Genomic DNA, 17,601 nt, shown 5'->3' with positions numbered 1-17,601 from the left:
AACGTGAAATATTTAAATAAAAATGAATTATTTTACTTACCAGCATACAAAAGCTCTTGTCCTCTTTCGTCACAAATTGACGTCATAAAACTAGCAGGTTTCCTAATAAGTCCAAGTTCACGGGCCCAATTGTAGTCCATGGGTACAGTGGGAGGTGGTACTTCTGGTTTCGGTTTGATAATACCTTTCTTTAATAATCCTTGATAAACGCTGTTAATGATATCGCCTAAAGAATCAAAACTTTCAGGAACGTACGCCCCTGCGGCTTTGAGTGCTTCGTTTTTAGCAGTGGCAGTCTCTCTGTAATTAAGAAATATTTTGTTTACTTAATACGAAGAGAACTAAAACTTCAAATAAATTATAGCAAACGATAGTTGATTCCATTGAAGGTTTTTTATACTAATTTAGAAAATAGGTTAATTACTTACTTGTTAGATTGTGCACATGAACCCGCGTGACCAAACTGTACTTCAGATGTGAACATCCCTGCGCAGGTGCCAATACACCATGCTACTAAGGGTTTCGTAATAGATTTGTTTTGTAATGCTTGACAGACTTCATACTCTTCAACACCTCCTACTTCTCCCAAAAGAACAATCATTTTAACGTTATCATCGCTTTGATATCTAACGAAAAAAAAATTAAATATAAACAACTTATTTAACTGAAATATGTTAAACAATAAACATACCTCATGATATGATCCATAAATGTTGTCCCAGGGTATCTATCACCTCCTATCGCTACACCTTCATAAACGCCATCTGTTGCCTTTGATACGATATTATTTAATTCGTTTGACATACCACCAGATCGTGACACATACGCTACACTGCCAGGTCTGTACAATTTAGAGTGCAAAATGTTGTCCATCATTCCTATTAAAATATACATTTAAATGAAAAATATAAATAATAACAGAATTGTTTGACTTTAACCTCCAGTGTTGCCAATTTTAAAACATCCAGGTTTAATACCACCCACTGTAGCTGGACCGATAATAACGATGCTCTTCTCACTGGCCAGTTTAATAAGTTTTCGTGTCATATTTTCGGGAATTCCCTCAGCAATGATTGCTATGGTTCTTATTTGAGGGAAGTCCATAGCTTCGACGGTACTCTGATAAGCTGATCGAAGAGAGGCGAAGTTAACCATGACATCGGCATCGGGGTGCTTACGCATGGCATCTTCCATCTTTTTGTATACTTTAACAAAAAACGCACAACTAAATCTTCAAAAGATATGCTACTTATTTCTGAGGGTGCTCCTATCCTATCTTCGACAATTTTTAGGGAAGGGTAAAGTAAATATTTATAGTCAGACATTATTGTCCGTCCGTTTGTTTTATGACCGTACTTATAAATTTCTGTTTTGATCAATCACCAACAAAACTTTTAATAGTATGAAAAATATTTGAAATATATCTTACCAGGTATTAAAATTTCTTTGTGTCCCCAGTAGAATTTTTGCTTATGATCTCCAGTAAAGGGATAGATCATGGCAACAACGCTAGGTTCCGCCCTTCGACAGACAAAGTCGAAATCTAACATGCCCTGCACAGCTCTAGTCTGCATACCCCAAACAATTGCCTTTGTCTGATTGGTGAATAAGGGCGTAGCTGAATCCACAGTGTCGCCCTTAAAAGAACTTCACATTCAGCAAAAATACCGAACAATTTATGACTTAAGCTCGGTATTAAACGAAAAAAAAAATGCCACACAAAAGGATCGATTATAGAAATCACGAATAATGTAACATACGTTTTTAAATCAATGTATGTGGCATTTATTTTTCTTCACATTTTAGTGCAAACGAACATGCATTAGTTTGTAATTATTTGTTCAAAGAAAAACTGTTGATCGAAAATAAACAAAAAACCGGTACCTATATATATATTTTAAGTAGAATTATTTTATACGGTTGTTGAAATTTATTTATCCTAATTATCGTTTTTATACAATATTTACCTCATAATGCTTTATTTTTAAATTCTTATTAATTTATATGAGTATCTATTCTTTCTTTGAACACAAACAAAAATTGGAAAAATTAAAATCATGTTGACACACGTATAAAACAAAATAAGGCACAAAATAAACAAAGAATAAAACAAGTGTTCTAAGAAGCGAAAAAAGGTAATAAAAAAATAAAACCAGTTGTAAATGGAGTCATTTACCTGTTCAATATGGTCTGGAAGACTAATATCTATGGTGTTCGGTACGGCTTCCTAAAGAATGACGTAGCAAAACTCATCAACAAGAAAACATGGCATCAAACTGAGCAATAAGATCAGAGATGTGCAAAAAGTTTACAAAAAATCAACACATTTCCGTTAGGACGAAAACAGGAGTGAAAATTAGTTGTATAGACAAAGAAGGAAGAGATATGGCACAAAAAGGCATACATCTAGCAGAAATAAGGACAGAATTGAAAGAAACATACACTATTATTATTTGCTTAATACTGAAAGATAGTCGTATAAAGAATGATACATACTTAATTCAAGATGTTTTGGAGGAAAAACTGCATGGATGAAAATTTATTAAATTAATTCTAATATATTGCATAGAAACAAAATGAAGATAAGTAATTTAATAATAAATTATAACAAAGGATAAGACCTATTTACAAACTATAAAAAATTTCACTACAAAAAGTTTTTGCTTCACAAATATCTGTAACTTACCGAGTCTCTTCATTCTAGTTTAACTTGCAAAAGTAGATGAATTTTATCGTACATAGTGTACAGCTTCCTTTTGCTTAATCATTTCGACATTCACGATGATTTTTTTTGTATTTTACATTCTGGTAAACTCCGAACTCTATTTTTCTTTTCAAGTACCCCTCAAAGCTTTAGAAATCAGTTTCCTTTTAAAAATTCTAAACATAAAAGTGTCACCAAATTGTGCTCATTCGTACGCTGCGTAGTACGGCAGTGCGCATCCGATTTCTCATGTAGGCAAGATTTTGTTTACGTTTTGTTTAATAACTGAAAATAAAGGAGTTGATGCGCGGTCGCTCTTCGCGCAACATACGAAAGCGTTTTCCATTCTTTGTTGGTGATTATTGTTTTTACGATAGACTAATTCTATCGGGGTTAAGTTATTACTCCTATACCTACTCCTCTTAGTTCACAGTCGACTGTATTTTACGTGGTAAGATAAAAGAGTAATTTAAAAAAAAATTGAGAAAAAAAAAATATGTAGATTCTACTTGGTCAACGATTTTTAGTATTTTTATGCCTGGATGCACATCCAAAACATCCTTAAATATTTAGAAAACGAAAATAAAAATTTAAGGTTTCATTCGCAGGCATATTTGAATTCGATATTTTAAAACCATGCAGTAACATATCATACAATTGGCAAGAGAATTAAAGGTGTATCATTAAATAAAAGGTTAGAAGTGAATTATGAAAATTATGGAAAACTGTATATAACAGAAACTGAAGATTACAGAAACATAAAAAGTACCTTGGGTAATAAATATGTAATACACCATATACAGCAACCAAAACGAAAATAAAAGAAACTAAAGTAAACCAAAAACCACATGAGAAGAAAGTAACATGAAAATAATACTACAGAAATCCATTTTTACATTCGAATGTTTCAACGAGAAACCAAACCACCTTCGGAGAAGACTTTTGTTAATCTCCATTAGTAATATACCATTATTTATTGCTATCGTTTTACATAATTATAAAATAACAAAACAAAGGAGAATACCAATAAAGCAAGCAAAGTATAAATAGAAGCGAATTTGTTGCTTTAGTACATGTTATTATGTAGTTTACTTAAAAAACGAAATGTAAATATGCAAACTAAAGAAGAAAGAAAAAAGTACATCCGAAGTAAATTTGCTACTATAAAGTTGAATGTTCATTTATTTATCGAAACTATAGATGTGATAATGAACTTTTCATCAGCCCGTCATAGGCATAAATCACCGATAAAAAGGTTACTGCGTAAAAGCTGCTTGATTTAATATCAAATTTTGGAAGTATATCGCCATCTAGTGGTATTTGATGCTAATTATACTATTTCAAGACAAGGGCCTTTTACAGATAGCATCAACTATTAATATATTGCGATATACTGTCTATAATTTACTTTTAGGGAGTGATTATGACGGGTTACAGATTCAGTGTGACAAGTCCACACCCTGCCAGTCAGTTGAAATGTTATAGTTAACAGCAAATGTCAGTAGATGGCGACATACTCATCATTATGCTTAAATAACAAGGTAATTTTATATTAATTAAAACTGATTTACTTGATCAAAAACTACATGTTTAATTGTTCAAATGTTACCACCGTATTAGAAAAGGTCGCGCCTTGAAAAAAAAAGCAAAAATCGTAAATTGATAAAAATTCTGAAAATACATAAATTGTAATAAATTTATGTTGTACACTAAACTTTTTTTTAGAAAATTCTGTCATAATCAGTAACAAATTCACTTCAATACTGCTACGTTTAATAATTTGTTATTTCGACGAAAAAAATAATATTAAAAATAGATAAGTGTTTCTTACCGCTGCTCTTCTGGGTGCCACATGATGGTTTTCGGTTACTGAACTAAATGGGCTTTTGCTTTCGTCAGTTTGGCCACCTGGTAATAGGAAATTTGCCGTTGCGAATTCAGTGGTGTGACTTTCTTGACTTATGGGTTTCTTCCCAAGAGCCATACCAACGATGGTTGTCATATGAGTTTCGGGGCCGAATACATATAACGGAATGCCTTTAATAAGTAGATAATAAAAAAAAATTAAAGACGTAATCGAAAAAGAATTTAAATATCGAATGTAACAGGAATGGATAGATCACTCTTTTCTTGTCATAAGTATTACAATATGGAATATTGTTTTTGCAAAAATAAGTATATTATTTATCTAAATATGTGACAATATTAGTCAGCTTTTCGGGGAAGTTCTTCAAAATATTTATTACCAGATGAAATAAGTTTTCAAAACTAGAACTCTACAATTGCCAGGAATAACTACCATTGCCGAAAATATTGTAGAGCTTGCAACAAATTCTATTTTTAAAACATTTGAAAGTTATTTTATTTTACAAAACCCTTTTTGTATAAATAGCCATTAGAGGTAGGCTCTTCAGTTTAAAGAAAGATAAAAATCATTACAAACTAACTATTTTTACAACTGCTCAACTAAAAAAAAACTCTAAATGAAGCAAAAACTCACCTAGACTTTGCCCTACTTCGCGCATCCTTCTTAATCCTTCTTGGTAGTTAGGACCAGCACGTCGTACGAATATCGAAATTTTGTGATCGATTAAACGCTGTTGGAATTCTTGAAGGGCAGTTATAATTCCTCTGAAAGTGGAAGCAACGTTCGTGAAGTTGGCGATACCGCCTCCAATAATTAAAACCTTTCCTTCAGGATGTTTCTCTTGTGTCATAAGAGACAAAATAGTTTTGGCGTATTCGTAAGTTTGTTGTTCTGATGGAGCCCCTGAAATTAAAAATCATTCTGATATTGATCCATTATACAAGAAACTTAAAACCCTATTTTTGTCGATTTTAATTGAAATTAAATTTTTAAGAGTTATGCTCCATTGCATTTAATAGATTTGATTATGGAGAGTTTAGTAAATCAATGACAGGGCATTTTTAACAAATGTAACATTGTTAATAGATGTATTTCACTCCAATATTTTTTCATTTACTCAATGAGCTTTTGACTTTCTCAACCTTAAAATCTGATACTCTTTTGATGGGTCTTCAGTCGTCCTGCCATAAAATTTTGACTTGGTGAATCTGGTTTGCTGATGAGTTGACCAAGGATTTGGAACTTAGCAGGTGTCATAACTAAATATCTTTATTCCACGTTTCTTTATTAACGCGATTATCATAATTTCACTATAACCCAGATCTAAAAACGATGGGCAGATCAAACAAACAGGAATCCATTCCCAGCTTAGCCATAGATTTAATTTAAATAAAACCAGATCTAATCTTTTGTTTTGTTTTCGATTGATAGTTTGGCAAGACTTGACCAAAAATAATGCACTATTGAGTTAATACAGATTAAAAACACCTTGTCATTGGTTCATTAACCCTCTATAAATGTGAGATAAAATCGTTGAATGAATGACTTACCTGAATATTCACCATAATTAGCCAACTCGCTAGCACCACCATAATCACATATCGTGTCGCTGTAGATGACAGAAGCTCCGCCTCCTGCTACCATAGTCCAAATGCGACCCTTTTTATTCAAGATGGTAAGTTTTAAACTAGCTCCAGATTTTGAGTCCAAATCGGATATGTAAGCTTCCTCTGTAAATATAAAGTGTAAGTAATCGGCAGGTTTCATTAATGGAATCAACTGCTTCTAACCTGGATAAGCATCCCGTCCGAATGGTGGTGGGTAATCGATTTCGCCCCAGAGGGGTTTGCACAAGAAATCTGCTGTAGAATCCAACTTTGCAGCCAAATCTAATACGTAGATTTCGCTATCCGTGACTACCAAGGGATTAATTTCGAGGTAAGTGAAATATAAATCGACGTAAAGTTTGTAAAGTGCATTAATGAATTTAGCAATGGTGGCTCGTTTTTTCGGCGCCACTTGCCCTAACAGTGCCTTTTCTATAGTTGCTGCATCTGTTGATTCGCCAACAGGGATATCCAGTTTGACAGCCTATAATTTAGAAGCAACTGTAAAAGTAATACCAGAAATAAAGCGGTCACTACAACAATGTAACGACATAATTTAAAACAAAACATATGAACACAACATTAGGGTAGCCGGAATGATATTGTTTAAAATTTGTTGAATGGCGTGAATATATTTACAAAAAAAGGAAAAAAACCTTTCACTTTGGAAATATTCATTAATTGCATTCATATTTACGTGATTTTACCTTAGAATCAACATCTCCAATGTCGACACCACCTTCGTGGTAAAATAAAATTGTGTCAGCATGCCTATGAGAATATATGCAGACATATGCTTCTTCGTTCTGCTTGTGTGGAACGAACGGCTCGATAATGAAGTTTCGAAGTTTTCCAACTGCCTGGCCGATCTTTTGATCTTTGTTCATTCGCTCCGATATCCATTTTTTTACTTCGTCAAAAGTTTTATTTACAGCTATGAGACCTACAAGTTTAAAAACATGGTAAACGATACGCATGCGCAATTGCATCCAAGTCTAAAAAGAAATTGCTTAGGAAGTGTCGATAATAAATGTAACTGCTTATACACCACTACAGATGGTGTAAACTCAATTTCGTAATTTAATAACATTAAAATTCATGTAATACATATGCACATCCCGAATAAAAAATCTGTGCGAGCATTTGGAAAAACAAATGTTGGTACTCAACAATTACTTCTTGGTCAGCATTCTTCCAAAAACGGTCAATTGTGAATCAGATTAGTACGTCATAGTCGGTTCAATAAAAGTGGTTTGATTAATGTTTGTCAAGGTCCTTTTAGTTCCGCCATCCGTTCAGTTTTGGGTGATCATCTTTACCTAACATTAATGAATCTACAGTTACCTGCAAATTTCTAAAGATGGCGTTTTGTACTAAGAGTCTTCGAGTCTTGAGTGGGAACGTTTAAAATTGATACAATTGTACTAATCACGATCGCATATAATCGATGGTTCTTATGGTATTAAATACATGGAAAGTACGTCTGCACCCTATGATTTCTGATTTTTTTACTGTTTCGTACACTGTGGATGTTCTCATAACTGCCATTTTATCTTTAAACATATCGTTTACATTCAGAAAAGGTGTGCTGATGAGAACTAATAAATTACTCTCGATGCACTTTTTAAAGTGTAATTGATGATAAATTGAAAGGTAGATGGTATAACCGCCGTGGCATGTTAGCCTTTTCCAATTGTTCAAATTCTTCTCATATCATTGGCAAGTGTACGTATGTGTAACTCATTACAACTTATAATACTTTTTTTGTAAATACATTATCTGGTTATCAACAATGATTTGACATATTTCATAAATTTTTTATATCACTTGATAAGCTTATTTATGAACACACACTATGTGGATATTGTAGCCATATTTTACAAATAACTGCGAAAGCAAAAACTAGTTAAAATCAAAACTAGTTTCTACTTAATATACCACCACCATTTACAGTTTTATGATACCTACCGAAACATTAGAATTTACATTTAAAATACAAGAAAATCAAATCGACTATTGTGGAATTGAACTAAACGAAGCAAAAATTCAGAAATAGATATAAAAATATAAAGACGTCATCTTCAGTTAGAGACTCACATTACATCAAATGTAAAATACCTTTTATTACATCAAATTTATGTCTTCACCTTTGTAGTACTATCATACTAAATACCTGATACAAAACAGTCTAACCCCTAGTCAACCTATTTATATTTTACTTACGCTGTATGTTTTATATTCGTTGCTTAAGCAGTAAAAGATCAGTTATAAGATTATTTGTGAAGACAACAACGTTGTATTAATAATCTGAGACATTAAGCAATAGTCATTTTGATTTTTCATAAAGTATGAAGATGATACGCTAAATTAGCGAAATAGTGGGGATAGCGACAAGAGGGGTCTGTAGGTACATGTCTTACGTTTAAGCAACTCCTTACTGGCTTATGCATATTAAAGGACGTGTGCGCAAAATCAATCGTGCACGATAAAGACATGCGTAGAACTGATTTTTGAAAATGCGCATGTCTGAATCATAGTAAACGAAATGCAATGTAGCACATCTAACGTTTTATTAAAATTGGATCACTAAACTTCAAGATGTCACGCAAAACCACCGAGGAAAGTAGAGTGTGGAATAACAAATGCGGTGCTATTGCAATACTCCTCATCAAGCAAGAAAAATTTTTACTATGCATAATACAATTATATTCAAGCAAGACAGAAAACCCTGCCCTGGAGAACCCACTGACCACTGAACAAATCGTCACAATAATCATCTTGGTATGTCCACCAAATCAGATGCGCTTCTGTATGCGCGTGTGAGTTTTTGAATCTCTGCAATAATATAAAAAACGAAACTTTAAGGTCACCGGTGATCCAACTTGGGTTGATCATTATGAGTCTGTATCCAAGAAGCAATTAGTGCAATGGCATGAAAAGAAAACATCACCCTCGAAAAAGTTCAGAGCGTCCTACTCAGCTACAACATTGATGATTGATTACATAGTGAAAAGTGCTTCAATAACCAGAAATTACTACACTAACCTACTGGAACGATTAAAGGCAGTAAAACAGAATACGCCTGCTCACAAAAGTCATGTTGCGTTGGCTGCTGCTCACAAAATTGAACCATATTTTTACAACCCAAACTTGACACTCAGAGAGTATCACTTATCCCCAAAAATGAAACATTAATTGCGTGGAATCGAATCCGCCAATGGTGAAGTAGCGAAAACTATACGGTTTAAGCTCATTATCTTTCATAGGTATAAACAACTAAATACAGGGGAATTCGTTTTTTATTATGACTCCGCCTATATTGACCAACCGCTTAAAATGAAGTAATTGCAGTGTTAAGTTTGGTTTTCATATTAAATTCTCTATAGGAAAATTTGGATATAATGGACTCCGTTTAAAACGACATATCGTTTACTATGACTGATTCTCAGGAAATCATATCCGGTTATAGTGACCCAAATGATTAATAATAACATTTTCGCTCATTTTTCTGACCCTTCTTATGTATATTAATATTACAATTCATCGTTCTTTTTATTTTTCGGTTAATAAATATATACAATTTGTAGCTTTTCTCTCTATTAAACTAAATAACTAAGCAAAATATAAAGTTGTTTATTTTGTAAGACTACGCTTTGTATGACGCGTTTGTCATTTCCTTTAGAAGCGGATTCAACTGTACTCAAAATATGTCACAAGTGTAGGAAAAATGTGTAAGTAGCAGTCTATTCCTTTTCAGTATCCTTACTTCCGCAGGTACTGTTGATGATGAAGTTCAGAATTCTGAGTTATACTTCGTTTACTTTATGTAGCGATATTACCTTTAGTTTGACCGGCGCAAAGGAGAAAAGAACAGCACTAGGCCAGAAAAGAAAAGAGACAACTCTCGGCCAAACTCTTAACCGGTGAGGAGCGTATAATCCGTACAGTACTACACGGAAAAATTTACCATTTTATCCACTACAATTGTATTGCTCAAATGTGCTGTTACTGGTACCATTTACTACTGAAAATATCAACGAGATGTTTATTTATATTTGAAGACATATTAAAGGTTTTAACGCTTGTTTTCGACTCGCACTACTATTCATGATCGAACAAAACTTTTGGCAGGTACTGTATGAATAAGTATGTTTAATGAACAAGAGTCGAGAGTATAATGAGCTTCTTTCTCCCTACCTACGATTTTGCCAGCGCGCATTCAAGACATTGGAAGGGGCACATCGCTACATAAAGTAAATGAAGTATAACAGATAATTTTATCTATCAAAATCGGAAGTCCTGAGGATGTCTAATGTGATCGACACTAACACAGTCAACTAATGTTCGACAGTTCTGAACAATAGCAGCACCAAAAGCTGATCGTCTTTACTTGAGATCCCGGATAATAAAAAGAATACGGTATTATTTTTAACTCACCAAGTTTGCCTCTTCGTTTGATGAGTTGATCAGGTTTTACGACTAGCTTCTCTGTTTTGAGCCACGGATTTTGTTCAACGAGCTCAAGAAAATTAGTGTCTGGATCAACGGAAGCGAATTTACATCTAGCAGCGGCAGTGTCGGCTGCCAAGTGTTTGTTTATCAAATTTTTACCCGTTGCTTCCCTTATTGCTTTGGCAGACATTCTTTTTCAGTTACAAGCTGAAACAATAGAAATAATTCATCATCACCACACATATATTTTTAATTTATTGCATATTTAAAAATAAAAAAACACTTTACAATTAATGTATCTTTTAGCGGAATAAAAATTACTTATATAAGATATTAAATCACAGCACTCCCTCAAAGTTTAATAGAACAAATATTAATAGTACAAGTTCTTCCCCCTTTCGGTCACTGTGAGCTCGAAACTGTTAGCACCATCGCTTTGAGTGGTTGAAATTCACTTTTGTGAACAATTGGTTTAATCACTTTCTTTGTTTGAAAATTAAATGTAAAGGAATTGTTTGTAAACAGGTATGCAACACATCGTACACTTCAGCATAAGAAATTGCTGAATCTAACTACGTAATACTACTTTACCCTGTGCTGACAGCACTATATNGAAGATTACAGAAACATAAAAAGTACCTTGGGTAATAAATATGTAATACACCATATACAGCAACCAAAACGAAAATAAAAGAAACTAAAGTAAACCAAAAACCACATGAGAAGAAAGTAACATGAAAATAATACTACAGAAATCCATTTTTACATTCGAATGTTTCAACGAGAAACCAAACCACCTTCGGAGAAGACTTTTGTTAATCTCCATTAGTAATATACCATTATTTATTGCTATCGTTTTACATAATTATAAAATAACAAAACAAAGGAGAATACCAATAAAGCAAGCAAAGTATAAATAGAAGCGAATTTGTTGCTTTAGTACATGTTATTATGTAGTTTACTTAAAAAACGAAATGTAAATATGCAAACTAAAGAAGAAAGAAAAAAGTACATCCGAAGTAAATTTGCTACTATAAAGTTGAATGTTCATTTATTTATCGAAACTATAGATGTGATAATGAACTTTTCATCAGCCCGTCATAGGCATAAATCACCGATAAAAAGGTTACTGCGTAAAAGCTGCTTGATTTAATATCAAATTTTGGAAGTATATCGCCATCTAGTGGTATTTGATGCTAATTATACTATTTCAAGACAAGGGCCTTTTACAGATAGCATCAACTATTAATATATTGCGATATACTGTCTATAATTTACTTTTAGGGAGTGATTATGACGGGTTACAGATTCAGTGTGACAAGTCCACACCCTGCCAGTCAGTTGAAATGTTATAGTTAACAGCAAATGTCAGTAGATGGCGACATACTCATCATTATGCTTAAATAACAAGGTAATTTTATATTAATTAAAACTGATTTACTTGATCAAAAACTACATGTTTAATTGTTCAAATGTTACCACCGTATTAGAAAAGGTCGCGCCTTGAAAAAAAAAGCAAAAATCGTAAATTGATAAAAATTCTGAAAATACATAAATTGTAATAAATTTATGTTGTACACTAAACTTTTTTTTAGAAAATTCTGTCATAATCAGTAACAAATTCACTTCAATACTGCTACGTTTAATAATTTGTTATTTCGACGAAAAAAATAATATTAAAAATAGATAAGTGTTTCTTACCGCTGCTCTTCTGGGTGCCACATGATGGTTTTCGGTTACTGAACTAAATGGGCTTTTGCTTTCGTCAGTTTGGCCACCTGGTAATAGGAAATTTGCCGTTGCGAATTCAGTGGTGTGACTTTCTTGACTTATGGGTTTCTTCCCAAGAGCCATACCAACGATGGTTGTCATATGAGTTTCGGGGCCGAATACATATAACGGAATGCCTTTAATAAGTAGATAATAAAAAAAAATTAAAGACGTAATCGAAAAAGAATTTAAATATCGAATGTAACAGGAATGGATAGATCACTCTTTTCTTGTCATAAGTATTACAATATGGAATATTGTTTTTGCAAAAATAAGTATATTATTTATCTAAATATGTGACAATATTAGTCAGCTTTTCGGGGAAGTTCTTCAAAATATTTATTACCAGATGAAATAAGTTTTCAAAACTAGAACTCTACAATTGCCAGGAATAACTACCATTGCCGAAAATATTGTAGAGCTTGCAACAAATTCTATTTTTAAAACATTTGAAAGTTATTTTATTTTACAAAACCCTTTTTGTATAAATAGCCATTAGAGGTAGGCTCTTCAGTTTAAAGAAAGATAAAAATCATTACAAACTAACTATTTTTACAACTGCTCAACTAAAAAAAAACTCTAAATGAAGCAAAAACTCACCTAGACTTTGCCCTACTTCGCGCATCCTTCTTAATCCTTCTTGGTAGTTAGGACCAGCACGTCGTACGAATATCGAAATTTTGTGATCGATTAAACGCTGTTGGAATTCTTGAAGGGCAGTTATAATTCCTCTGAAAGTGGAAGCAACGTTCGTGAAGTTGGCGATACCGCCTCCAATAATTAAAACCTTTCCTTCAGGATGTTTCTCTTGTGTCATAAGAGACAAAATAGTTTTGGCGTATTCGTAAGTTTGTTGTTCTGATGGAGCCCCTGAAATTAAAAATCATTCTGATATTGATCCATTATACAAGAAACTTAAAACCCTATTTTTGTCGATTTTAATTGAAATTAAATTTTTAAGAGTTATGCTCCATTGCATTTAATAGATTTGATTATGGAGAGTTTAGTAAATCAATGACAGGGCATTTTTAACAAATGTAACATTGTTAATAGATGTATTTCACTCCAATATTTTTTCATTTACTCAATGAGCTTTTGACTTTCTCAACCTTAAAATCTGATACTCTTTTGATGGGTCTTCAGTCGTCCTGCCATAAAATTTTGACTTGGTGAATCTGGTTTGCTGATGAGTTGACCAAGGATTTGGAACTTAGCAGGTGTCATAACTAAATATCTTTATTCCACGTTTCTTTATTAACGCGATTATCATAATTTCACTATAACCCAGATCTAAAAACGATGGGCAGATCAAACAAACAGGAATCCATTCCCAGCTTAGCCATAGATTTAATTTAAATAAAACCAGATCTAATCTTTTGTTTTGTTTTCGATTGATAGTTTGGCAAGACTTGACCAAAAATAATGCACTATTGAGTTAATACAGATTAAAAACACCTTGTCATTGGTTCATTAACCCTCTATAAATGTGAGATAAAATCGTTGAATGAATGACTTACCTGAATATTCACCATAATTAGCCAACTCGCTAGCACCACCATAATCACATATCGTGTCGCTGTAGATGACAGAAGCTCCGCCTCCTGCTACCATAGTCCAAATGCGACCCTTTTTATTCAAGATGGTAAGTTTTAAACTAGCTCCAGATTTTGAGTCCAAATCGGATATGTAAGCTTCCTCTGTAAATATAAAGTGTAAGTAATCGGCAGGTTTCATTAATGGAATCAACTGCTTCTAACCTGGATAAGCATCCCGTCCGAATGGTGGTGGGTAATCGATTTCGCCCCAGAGGGGTTTGCACAAGAAATCTGCTGTAGAATCCAACTTTGCAGCCAAATCTAATACGTAGATTTCGCTATCCGTGACTACCAAGGGATTAATTTCGAGGTAAGTGAAATATAAATCGACGTAAAGTTTGTAAAGTGCATTAATGAATTTAGCAATGGTGGCTCGTTTTTTCGGCGCCACTTGCCCTAACAGTGCCTTTTCTATAGTTGCTGCATCTGTTGATTCGCCAACAGGGATATCCAGTTTGACAGCCTATAATTTAGAAGCAACTGTAAAAGTAATACCAGAAATAAAGCGGTCACTACAACAATGTAACGACATAATTTAAAACAAAACATATGAACACAACATTAGGGTAGCCGGAATGATATTGTTTAAAATTTGTTGAATGGCGTGAATATATTTACAAAAAAAGGAAAAAAACCTTTCACTTTGGAAATATTCATTAATTGCATTCATATTTACGTGATTTTACCTTAGAATCAACATCTCCAATGTCGACACCACCTTCGTGGTAAAATAAAATTGTGTCAGCATGCCTATGAGAATATATGCAGACATATGCTTCTTCGTTCTGCTTGTGTGGAACGAACGGCTCGATAATGAAGTTTCGAAGTTTTCCAACTGCCTGGCCGATCTTTTGATCTTTGTTCATTCGCTCCGATATCCATTTTTTTACTTCGTCAAAAGTTTTATTTACAGCTATGAGACCTACAAGTTTAAAAACATGGTAAACGATACGCATGCGCAATTGCATCCAAGTCTAAAAAGAAATTGCTTAGGAAGTGTCGATAATAAATGTAACTGCTTATACACCACTACAGATGGTGTAAACTCAATTTCGTAATTTAATAACATTAAAATTCATGTAATACATATGCACATCCCGAATAAAAAATCTGTGCGAGCATTTGGAAAAACAAATGTTGGTACTCAACAATTACTTCTTGGTCAGCATTCTTCCAAAAACGGTCAATTGTGAATCAGATTAGTACGTCATAGTCGGTTCAATAAAAGTGGTTTGATTAATGTTTGTCAAGGTCCTTTTAGTTCCGCCATCCGTTCAGTTTTGGGTGATCATCTTTACCTAACATTAATGAATCTACAGTTACCTGCAAATTTCTAAAGATGGCGTTTTGTACTAAGAGTCTTCGAGTCTTGAGTGGGAACGTTTAAAATTGATACAATTGTACTAATCACGATCGCATATAATCGATGGTTCTTATGGTATTAAATACATGGAAAGTACGTCTGCACCCTATGATTTCTGATTTTTTTACTGTTTCGTACACTGTGGATGTTCTCATAACTGCCATTTTATCTTTAAACATATCGTTTACATTCAGAAAAGGTGTGCTGATGAGAACTAATAAATTACTCTCGATGCACTTTTTAAAGTGTAATTGATGATAAATTGAAAGGTAGATGGTATAACCGCCGTGGCATGTTAGCCTTTTCCAATTGTTCAAATTCTTCTCATATCATTGGCAAGTGTACGTATGTGTAACTCATTACAACTTATAATACTTTTTTTGTAAATACATTATCTGGTTATCAACAATGATTTGACATATTTCATAAATTTTTTATATCACTTGATAAGCTTATTTATGAACACACACTATGTGGATATTGTAGCCATATTTTACAAATAACTGCGAAAGCAAAAACTAGTTAAAATCAAAACTAGTTTCTACTTAATATACCACCACCATTTACAGTTTTATGATACCTACCGAAACATTAGAATTTACATTTAAAATACAAGAAAATCAAATCGACTATTGTGGAATTGAACTAAACGAAGCAAAAATTCAGAAATAGATATAAAAATATAAAGACGTCATCTTCAGTTAGAGACTCACATTACATCAAATGTAAAATACCTTTTATTACATCAAATTTATGTCTTCACCTTTGTAGTACTATCATACTAAATACCTGATACAAAACAGTCTAACCCCTAGTCAACCTATTTATATTTTACTTACGCTGTATGTTTTATATTCGTTGCTTAAGCAGTAAAAGATCAGTTATAAGATTATTTGTGAAGACAACAACGTTGTATTAATAATCTGAGACATTAAGCAATAGTCATTTTGATTTTTCATAAAGTATGAAGATGATACGCTAAATTAGCGAAATAGTGGGGATAGCGACAAGAGGGGTCTGTAGGTACATGTCTTACGTTTAAGCAACTCCTTACTGGCTTATGCATATTAAAGGACGTGTGCGCAAAATCAATCGTGCACGATAAAGACATGCGTAGAACTGATTTTTGAAAATGCGCATGTCTGAATCATAGTAAACGAAATGCAATGTAGCACATCTAACGTTTTATTAAAATTGGATCACTAAACTTCAAGATGTCACGCAAAACCACCGAGGAAAGTAGAGTGTGGAATAACAAATGCGGTGCTATTGCAATACTCCTCATCAAGCAAGAAAAATTTTTACTATGCATAATACAATTATATTCAAGCAAGACAGAAAACCCTGCCCTGGAGAACCCACTGACCACTGAACAAATCGTCACAATAATCATCTTGGTATGTCCACCAAATCAGATGCGCTTCTGTATGCGCGTGTGAGTTTTTGAATCTCTGCAATAATATAAAAAACGAAACTTTAAGGTCACCGGTGATCCAACTTGGGTTGATCATTATGAGTCTGTATCCAAGAAGCAATTAGTGCAATGGCATGAAAAGAAAACATCACCCTCGAAAAAGTTCAGAGCGTCCTACTCAGCTACAACATTGATGATTGATTACATAGTGAAAAGTGCTTCAATAACCAGAAATTACTACACTAACCTACTGGAACGATTAAAGGCAGTAAAACAGAATACGCCTGCTCACAAAAGTCATGTTGCGTTGGCTGCTGCTCACAAAATTGAACCATATTTTTACAACCCAAACTTGACACTCAGAGAGTATCACTTATCCCCAAAAATGAAACATTAATTGCGTGGAATCGAATCCGCCAATGGTGAAGTAGCGAAAACTATACGGTTTAAGCTCATTATCTTTCATAGGTATAAACAACTAAATACAGGGGAATTCGTTTTTTATTATGACTCCGCCTATATTGACCAACCGCTTAAAATGAAGTAATTGCAGTGTTAAGTTTGGTTTTCATATTAAATTCTCTATAGGAAAATTTGGATATAATGGACTCCGTTTAAAACGACATATCGTTTACTATGACTGATTCTCAGGAAATCATATCCGGTTATAGTGACCCAAATGATTAATAATAACATTTTCGCTCATTTTTCTGACCCTTCTTATGTATATTAATATTACAATTCATCGTTCTTTTTCTTTTTCTGTAAATAAATATATACAATTTGTAGTTTTCTCTAACTAAATAACTAACCAAAATGGAAAGTTGTT

The 17,601-nt window shown here is 33.3% G+C and overlaps 2 protein-coding genes across 7 annotated transcripts in view; both read right to left on the bottom strand.

Moving 5' to 3' along the window:
• The window catches only part of LOC108732322 (ATP-citrate synthase), a 41,682-nt gene that overhangs the window by 2,488 nt on the left and 21,593 nt on the right, over positions 1-17,601 (bottom strand). For 5 of the 6 annotated variants that reach the window (XM_018463047.2, XM_018463052.2, XM_018463048.2 and 2 more), the window contains exons 2-13: positions 10,616-10,837; positions 6,886-7,121; positions 6,362-6,662; positions 6,122-6,301; positions 5,205-5,474; positions 4,536-4,741; positions 2,177-2,227; positions 1,430-1,637; positions 939-1,205; positions 692-878; positions 429-626; positions 41-300 (exon numbers count right to left, since the gene is read on the bottom strand). In XM_018463047.2, the coding sequence (XP_018318549.1) occupies positions 41-300; positions 429-626; positions 692-878; positions 939-1,205; positions 1,430-1,637; positions 2,177-2,227; positions 4,536-4,741; positions 5,205-5,474; positions 6,122-6,301; positions 6,362-6,662; positions 6,886-7,121; positions 10,616-10,820 (2,569 nt within the window). In that variant the 5' untranslated portion in view covers positions 10,821-10,837. The remainder of the gene's footprint in view (positions 1-40; positions 301-428; positions 627-691; positions 879-938; positions 1,206-1,429; positions 1,638-2,176; positions 2,228-4,535; positions 4,742-5,204; positions 5,475-6,121; positions 6,302-6,361; positions 6,663-6,885; positions 7,122-10,615; positions 10,838-17,601) is intronic. The other variant, XM_018463053.2, reaches the window with a different exon arrangement.
• LOC112904293 (ATP-citrate synthase-like) lies at positions 12,269-14,945 on the bottom strand. The gene is made up of 5 exons (XM_025973943.1): positions 14,682-14,945; positions 14,158-14,458; positions 13,918-14,097; positions 13,001-13,270; positions 12,269-12,537 (listed from the first exon to the last, which is right to left on the bottom strand). Exons 1-5 carry the CDS (start codon positions 14,859-14,861, stop codon positions 12,284-12,286), a joined length of 1,185 nt encoding a protein of 394 aa, XP_025829728.1. The 5' UTR covers positions 14,862-14,945; the 3' UTR covers positions 12,269-12,283.

The sequence above is a fragment of the Agrilus planipennis genome, unplaced genomic scaffold, assembly GCF_000699045.2.
Source record: "Agrilus planipennis isolate EAB-ADULT unplaced genomic scaffold, Apla_2.0 scaffold30, whole genome shotgun sequence".
NCBI lineage: Eukaryota > Metazoa > Arthropoda > Insecta > Coleoptera > Buprestidae > Agrilus > Agrilus planipennis.
This window is presented reverse-complemented; position numbering and strand designations above follow the sequence as displayed.